At 38.9% G+C, this 9,019-nt stretch overlaps 1 protein-coding gene across 2 annotated transcripts; it reads right to left on the bottom strand.

The window, feature by feature from the left end:
* Positions 1 to 1,870: 1,870 nt before the first annotated feature.
* Positions 1,871 to 5,868, bottom strand: emilin3a (elastin microfibril interfacer 3a). 2 transcript variants are annotated; one of them, XM_028453438.1, is made up of 4 exons: positions 5,500 to 5,868; positions 5,264 to 5,383; positions 4,681 to 5,183; positions 1,871 to 3,982 (listed from the first exon to the last, which is right to left on the bottom strand). In XM_028453438.1, the coding sequence occupies exons 1-4, from the start codon at positions 5,631 to 5,633 to the stop codon at positions 2,049 to 2,051; spliced, it is 2,691 nt and encodes an 896-aa protein (XP_028309239.1). In that variant the 5' UTR covers positions 5,634 to 5,868; the 3' UTR covers positions 1,871 to 2,048. The 2 variants fall into 2 exon arrangements, with proteins under 2 accessions (XP_028309239.1, XP_028309240.1); XM_028453439.1 differs by having other exon boundaries at positions 5,264 to 5,351.
* Positions 5,869 to 9,019: the final 3,151 nt, after the last annotated feature.

The raw sequence follows: 9,019 nt of genomic DNA, 5'->3' as shown, positions 1-9,019 counted from the left end.
TCATTTACACAATAACTCATGTTTAAGCTGTCAAATTCTATTGGCCGAATCGGATGCTAAAAAGGGCCGGATTTGGCACCTGGGCCTCGAGTTTATACACATTGGAATTGGAGGATTTTCTTATAGCACTTGTCACACTGTCACCAAGTGCTACAACAATCTGGTGTCATGCATTTGTGTACCCGCACATGTTTTGTGGAGTGAAGTGTAAACTTTAGTTTTCTCCCTAAGAGCAGAGGACACAAGCTCAGGAGAGCGTTGAGTGTTGACTGACCTTTCTCCTCAAGTGAGTTGGAAGCAAACAAGAATAATGTGTTTTTGTCTGGAATGTGGGACAAATACAAAAATACACAATCACTAAAAAGTAAAAAAAAAAAATAGAAAAAAATAAAAAAAAGTTCTGTGCAACATGTAGCAAGGACACTGGTAAATAATGTCATTTTTTCCCACTGTGTCTGAAAAAATATTCTCCTTATTTGCTTTACCTTTTTGTTGCACTGATGAAAACATGATGGTCATATATTATTAGGGGGTAGAAAACTAAAATGAAAAGCTCTCATTGTATATGTCCATGCATCAAATTACATTACAACTTTGTAGATACATTTGGACATAAAATACATTGGACACATTACTTTTATTTATTAAAGGGTATTGGAACTAAGAGAGAGGGTTGATATTATCACTCACCACCATAACATTCTACAATAAACAAGGAAATTATTCATTGCTTTTGTGTTTTCTTCACTGTAATGAAACATGATCAGCACTAACATACAATAGCCTAAATGACAGAACTTTACCTTCCATTATTGTCCAGTTCCTTGAAAAAGAAATGACTCTTTCTGAAGTATAACTGGACAAATAAAGGACGAGTAGAGCACAACTGGTGTATTTGATCACATTAGATTGTACAAGTGTAACTAATATAGTGGAGTGTTCAAATATTTGACTACGTTGAAGGACCTATACTGCCCTCTTGTGGGTTTTTGTGTCAGTCAAAAAAGTTTATTTTTTCATTACATTTTTTTAATTAATTTATATAATTTTTTTTTTATAGATTTTTTGCATTTTATGCAACCAGGGTTATTTTCATTTGCTGTATTTGGTTACAGGTGTAATTAATTCCCTCCATCCAATAAACTGTCATATTGGCCACAGCTTTGTACTTTTCATGTACAGTATAATAAATAATAATAATAAAGTAATAATAAATGTGTTTATATTTTGTGTAAATCGTGTAATGGTAAAACATTAAACACATGGCATGTTAAATACAAGACTAGTACAGGTTGTCTTAATTTTACAAGAAATATCTTAAATATTTAATTTGCTCAAAGGCAAGATAATTCTTAAGACATTTAAGGGTACAAGTTTTTTGCAAATTGTGTTTAAATGATTTCAGGGGCGGAGCGTTTAAAGTTTTATTTAGTTGTAATTAATGTGTTTATCACTCAGGAAGTTGCACCCATAATAATAAAGTAACAGTCCAAGGAAAAAGATGGACCCTGTACTATGATTCTCAGGAATTCAAATCTTTAAAATAGATATTTTGCAGTGGTGTAAATCTTACCAGTAATCCAAAGATTAGAAATAACAACACTAAATAAAAAAAATCAAAAAATGAAGTTTTATTAAAACATATAAACATCTCATATTTCTAGTCGAGAAATACACTAGACAGATCAGTACAAAACCATATTTATGTAAACAATTGTAAATGGCTATTGAATAAAAAAGCCTTAAAACACCGTATGGCTACACAGGTGCAGTCTCTGTCACTTAGTGTTACAATAAACAGTTCATTTTAGCACCATGATAACATTAAAGTCAAGATTCAGCAAGTGTACAGTCAGAATTAGCTGCCCTTTCAATGCATTTCCTCAAAGTTTTGAGCTGACCTTAACAAACATATTTTACTGTAGGTGTTCTGATGTGGAAAAATTTTAACAGTAGAGAGTTACAGTGGAGTTCCGCTCCAACCTGCACAACATTTAGGGCCTACTCTTAGTGTTGTTATCTTTAAACTGATTGTCCTTGAAACTAAACTAAGTCAAAGTGAAGGTGTCTCCTCGTCGATCTTCTTGCTGATCCTCAAGGCTTGGTTTGGTTGGTTCGACCTTGGACGTGCAGTTTCTGAGCTCGACTTTTAGCTCGGACAACTGCTGCGCATGATTGGTCAGTGTGCAGTTGACCTTCAGAAGGAGATCATTTGACTGTCCCTCCAGTTCCTCCCTAATTCTTTCCATGTCTTCTGCCAAGTAGTTCAGGCCCTTGCACTGATCTTCCACACTGGCAACGCGGTCCCCGACCTCGGTGACCTCTTTCTTGACTACCATGGCTGTGCTCCGGCACCCCTGAACCTCCATTTCAAGCCGTTTTTTTATTTGCTGCAGCTCACCCCTGAGACGACTAAGTCTGCGTTCGCTTACCCCGAGCATAGAGGCTTGATGTCCGACCAGCTGGACCACACCTTTAATTTGTTGGGCCAGACGAGTCTCTCGTTCATGCCAGGATATATTAGCTTGACCCACTTGTTGGACCACAGTCCCCAGGGAGTTATGCAGGCCTGTCAGAGTTCTGTTCACTGAGCGAACATTAAATTTGAGGATTGTCAGCTCTCCTTGGATAGGAGACTCCCTTCCAGATTGTTCTTGCAGGTTTCTAATGGTCAGCTGCTGCAAGATCTTCTGTAGTGTCACATTGAGGCTGTTCAAACGTTCGTGTTGCAGGTCCAGTAGCTGCTTCACTATCTGCTCTTCTGTAACATTGTCTCCTGATGCAGCATCATCATTCTGAATGGCAGATTTCTGAGTTGCAGAACAAGAAGAGGAGCAGCGGATCTCCAAGCTGCTCAGTTGTTTTTGTACTCTGTCCATGTCAACCTCTAATCTCCCTCTGAGGGACTCAAGCTCTGTTTCCAAAGTGGGAACGGCGTGTCCCTCTAGCAGAGCTGGAGCTGTGGCATTACCAAGCTCCTCCAAAGCTTCAAGTAAACGATTCTCAAGTGCCTTTAGCTTGCAATCTATTCTAGCTTCAAGGGCTTGTCCTGCCACTGCTCTGTCTGCAAGACTCCTCCTCTTCAAAGACTCGTCTCTGTTGTTTTCTGTGGTGAGATTGAGTTTAGATTCTATATAAGCCAGGCGGCCCTCCAGTATTCCCTCTATATGGTCCTTGTGTCCTCCCAGCTCTATTTTCATGTGTTTTTGAGACTGGTTGAGACCTGATACCGATGTTTCCAACAGTTGCACCTGTTCAACCAGTCCTTTAGCTCCACTACAGCAGCCTTCACCAGTCTTTAAACTTCTGATCTGTGCCTGGAGATTTCTTAACTCTGTCCTCAGGTTAGTGGTACTTTTCTGCAGAGCATCCCCCATCTGCTCCTGTCTCTCTTCTTGTTCCTTCAGGCACTGAAGTCGCTCATCCCCAGCGATCTCTTCACACCGGCTCTCTGCATTCTCCACGCGCTCCGAAAACCCACCAAGAATTTCTGCCCTGGTTGTGCTTAGTTTACCATCAATCAACATCTCAAGACCACCGGTAGAGTCTGAGACCACATCAGCAGTACCAGAGATCTTCTTGAGTGCTACATCATGCCCTGTCACTGTGGCTTTGAGTTCATGCAGCGCTGCTGTTTTGGTTTGCAGCTCAGTCTTTAGCTCCTCCACCCTAGCATTGAGCTCAGAGAAACCCGGCAATACATGTCTACCATCTAGAACTTCTTTCTCAAAGTGTCCAGCAGGAATTTCTGCAAACCCCACAGTGGATGAGCTTGATGCTAATGCTGGTGCAAGAACAGGAGCAGGAGCAGCAGCAAGTAAAGCTGATAGCATCCGGTTAGCATCTTCTCTCAGAGAGGCTCGAAGACTGTCCTCCAGTCCATTCACTGTTCCCCTCAGAGTCTCCAGACCCTGACTGAGGCGGCGCACATCCTCCTCTATTTGATAAAGTCTCTCATCTGTCTCTCTGTCAAGATGCTCACCTGAAGAGCAAGAGTAGAGAATCAAAGTTGTTAAAAGCTGGACAAATGTGAGACACAGACAAATAGTGATTTTTCATTGGACCAGGGTCTGTAAAGTTGCTTTAAACGCCATCAATTAGCCAAGCACAATTCAACAACATAATTTTTTATATTTTTGTTCTGGAATTCAGCAAATCTATTTTATTATTTTGTTCAACAACTAAATTATGTTCTATTATTGTATGGATATTTAAATGATCATTCATCTGAAAAACCAAATTTGGTGATCCTTCATTTCCCTTTCTTGTCATGTCATGTTTGTTTTTTCCCTTCATTTAACTTTAAAAAAATGCATTTTAAACCTGAGGAATAAAATGAAATAAAACAAAGACAAAAGGTTTACAAAATTCAACATATCATGAAGTAAACATTATACAGAGGATGTGATAAATTATTACCATCTACTATTAGCAATGTGAACGAACGATGGGCTGCAAAACAAGTAAATCCCTTTAGTTATTTTGTTTTCTGGTTTGAGCCTGTGACCAATGTAAATAATAGTTTACGACCAAATTTTGTGTCCTGATCCACAACTTGACAACCACTGAACCAAGAAAATACAGAAAAAACATTCACATATACAACTATTTAAGCATTCAAGAAATTAATAGTGAGAGGGTATGAGTAACTTTTTATGATTAAGGCAAGTTTGAACTCACCAATAGCTTCAGGTTGTTCAGTGTTTGATGGATGGGGAATTTCCTCTGGTACCATTTCCTCAGGTCCTTGGCTATGCTCATGTTCAAGTCCATGTTCCAGTCCATGTTGATGTTCTTGGCTATCTTCTATGAGAGATTGCTCTGGTATAGGCGCTGGCTCAGGATGATAGGATTCAAAGGTGTGTGGATAGGAAGAGGACTTTGGGAGCCCAAATTGATGAATTGGATATGACTTGAAGCTGCTGAGGGGAGGTCTTTTTGGTTGACTCCATGGGTTGGCTTTCACACCTGCATTAACAGGTGGACCCTTGGACATTGGACTGTTGTAATGTTGACCTTTTACGGGTGGGCCCTGAAATGGTGGCATCATTCTTACGGGGTGTTGGTAAACAGGATGTCCTTCCATGCAGCCATATCCAGAGTAACCAGGACAACAGCGCCACTCCAGCTCGGTGATTGTTTTATGTGTCACTTTGTACATTGGCTTGTACACCAGGCGATACCTGAAGCAAACAACCAGTTATGTGGATCAAAACCTTGATTTGTGTTTGAAACTATACTTTACTGAGACAGTGATACTTACAAGAGAGTAGGGCATTTTTTACCCCATGGACACTTATTATACTCTGCTTTAACATATGGTGCTGCCCCATCCTGCATGGTGAAGCTTACTGTTTTTTCAACAACGTAAGCACAGTGGTTCCTCAAAGAGGTCACAAAAAAGAAAAGAAAGAGTATTATGTGTAATTTATGAGTAATTTTAAAGTACATTTTTGTAATGATACTCCATATATGAAATATTGATAAAGTCAAACTTACTTGTGTCTGCTTGTTGGAGGTCCTTGGTCATGGTGTGACGGCTGAAAATGAGTTGGTCTGTAGAACTTGGTTTCAGCCATTGACAGAAATAAAGTGAGGACTAGAAAAGGAGTCGCAGCCATTGCAAGAATCATCCCTGAAAATCCTTAGAAATCGTTATCCCCAAAAATGAAATAATGAATAAAATAAAGAAATCCTGGACTCAGCTGTTCCACAGGGTAAATGTTGACCCTGGTACTGAATGTGGGTGTGGTGGACTCTGTTCAACTAACAACATTCTACTGTGAGTTTGGGGGACCACAGACTCCACTAATAGGGCCACACGGGCACCATCTGCATGTCTCCTCCCACCGAGCCTCCTCATCGTAACACTAGGGTGACACCAAAATAGTGAAAAAGGCCCTCATCTTTATAGGCAGAGCCAGTCCTGCTGTGCCCTCTGATGTTTATTCTAAAAATAAAAAAATCATGTTTTTCATACTTAGTTTCATTGGACCTTATTTTGAAGTCTCAGGAGCCACTTTCCCCGTGTGACATCACGGCAAACCAGAGGGGAAACACAACATCACCTCCAGAGAGCACAAAACCAGACTTTGTCTCAAAATAGACTCTCCAGCAAGTCTTTGACATGCACACCATGACTAAATGTCACCGTGTGGTGAATAAATAAATATAAAGTAACTCAAGATGCTTTTTACATGCTACCCTGAAAACGAATGAACAATAATGGTTGATATCAGGATAAAGAAAATCTTGAATTATAGGTGATCCACTGGCACTGTTATGTTGGTTGTAGAAAGAAAGAAATTAATCTATAATCAAAAATAAACCCAAAGTGTAGTCCTTACATCTGTGGGCTTTAAACCAGTATATTGTATAAAACAAAAACAACAACTGACATTTACAATCTTTTTTGAGGCTATGGTGCAGTAACAATCTGAATTTTATAGTTTCAGACTGCTCTTATATATTTTTACTTGTCCTCAGGGTTAAATAGCTAATGTCCATGCTAACGTGTTTTACAACTCATAAAATAACATGGATTTTCCTTATCATTTGTTGGGGTCAGGGTAGGGTTTTGTTAAAAACCTAAAAATACTGTAGATATACATAATAAGTTTATCTTTACTAAATCTATATCTGTTGGAGGATGTTAATATCCTAATTTATATTATATACATCTCAGTGGGAGGGAGTTGAGGCAAACTACAGGAGACAATCATGTATTACCTTTAACCTAAACATACATATGTGTTGGCAAAATTGTATTTTTCTGTCTTCCTTTTATAAATTTAAAACAAATTAGGAGCATTTTAAGTTCACACTAGCTTACATGAAGTTTTAAATACTGTGCAATAAATAATTTTTACTATTGTGTCATCACATTATTGACCTCATCTTTAGATTACGCACAGAAAAACATAAACACGATATGAAAATCATTTTAAAATTGGTCACATTTGATGTCAGAGTAAAGCTGGAGCGAACACTGTTTAGTTTCACTGTGCACTCTGTAAATCTGTGAATCCTCCTCGACTCTTTGACTTGACACAAGCACACATCAATTTAAATCCCACCGACTTAACAGCAAACCTCCAGGACTGGGAACAAACAAAAACAAACAGCAGTGTGTTGAAGCTGGTGAACGTACACACCCATGGCCCCAAGGCCTCACCCCACCAGCCCGCACAGCACACGCATCAACAACACAAGCCTTTGTGCAGTTTAAGAGGTTCACTGGTACAGCTTGGTCACTTTCCACTCTGGGGCCATTCAGACCGGGCACTTTCAGCAGCTCACTCATTTATCAGCGTAATCTATCATGTGTGTAATTTAGGGTTTACACGTTTCACATTTGGAGGAAAAAAAAATCCTACGTTTTAGTAGAATTTTCAGCTTTTACAACGTTTCATATCTATTTCTATTACCGTATTAGAAACAGTGTATTTTTCATTAACCTGGCATCTAAAAATAACCTTGCAAATGATAAAACCTGTAGCTGTAATGTTAAAAAATGATTCAAATCAATTAAAAACTGCAACTGCGGAATTAAATATTAAAAAAGAAGATTTTGGTTTAGAAAGGTGGTATCACTCATGATTTCACTCATAGTGTGTGATCTGAATATTTCCTCTAAATCAGCATTTAAACAAAAATGACACTGTTCACTTTTTGCTTGTGATTGACCTGTTTTAGAGGCAGGCCCATTTCCTGTTTGCCACAGCTCCCGCCTCTTTTACCTGGAACCACCCAAATCCCTGCAGGTCCACAACAGTGTGTGTGTGTGTGTGTGTTGGTTACATTCTCATTGAGCTCCTTCAGCCTTGCCTTTGGTAAACAGGCTCTTATTGTATCGTGTTAAGCGTAGAGCAGAACTCACATTATCCAGCTCCGGTGCTAGGAAACAAGCACAGCTTTCTTTCTGAGGGTCACTGGCAGCTCCACCCAGAACATTCATTGAATGGACTCACACAGTCAGCACAGTTTCAGCCTCCACTCACCTGCCTGTCATGGTGCTGACGTCAGGTTGAGGCTGTTGGTGGATTTCTGGGTGAGGCTTGTTTTGCCTGTGAGTCTAAAACAAAGTGGGAGTCTGTGCAACGTATGAGCACAGGTGTTTATTTGTGCTTTGTTTTCTTTGTGCCTATATTCAGTTTTAACACCAGAAGTCCAAATTCTGAGCTTACCTGTAAATCTTTTTAATGTGAGTCGTTAGCTTGCAGCTAATGACACAAATGGTTTGTTTTTTTATTTTGCTGATCATTGTAGGTATTTACAATGTGACCATGTTTTCATTTCCAAATAAGGAGGACACTTAAGTCGACATCGGCATACTCAAAGTACTCGAGGTTTACTTAAATCTACCTAAATACAATACGATAAATACTGTACGTTGTTATTGTCAATAAAGTTGAAAAAATAATTTCTGTCTTTAGGACATAGACTTAAAAATCTCCTTCATTGTGCATTTTAACAATCTGTCTTTGAAATATCTTATATAAACCTTCTTAAATTCTCTCAATCATTGAAACGATGAGAAAAATTGTCTCCTAGAGATTAAAACTAAAACAAAACAAAAAACCTCAAGGCTTACTGAACAATCAATAACCATTAAATATACCTTTTCAATTAAATCCTCTCTCTTTCTCTTTTCCTCGTGTGTGAAGTTTTTGTCAAAACAAAGCGGCATCTGTAATGATTCCGTCACGTGTGAGTAAAATCGCTGTAATGACTGGAATTTCTCAGATAGATCAAATATTAGCGGCGTTATGGTCTTTTATACTAATGTGCTCCCCGAGATACATTCAAGGTCTGTGGGAAACACGAACAATTTCATAATTTGTAAAATATCCCAGACAGCCCGAACAAGACGTGAAAAAAGGATATGTCCGGGTAAAACTGGACGTATGGTCAATAGTGAGAGCTCGATCTGGCTTATGAAACCCAGTGAATAAAAGTACTAAAGATTTTTGTTTTAGTGAGTTTCAGTCAGTGGAAAAAGGTCATTAATGTATTGAAT

The sequence above is a fragment of the Gouania willdenowi genome, chromosome 7, assembly GCF_900634775.1.
Source record: "Gouania willdenowi chromosome 7, fGouWil2.1, whole genome shotgun sequence".
In the NCBI taxonomy this organism is placed as follows: Eukaryota; Metazoa; Chordata; class Actinopteri; order Blenniiformes; family Gobiesocidae; genus Gouania; species Gouania willdenowi.
The sequence above is the reverse complement of the archived record's forward strand: the minus strand, read 5'-3'. Positions and strand labels throughout refer to the sequence as shown.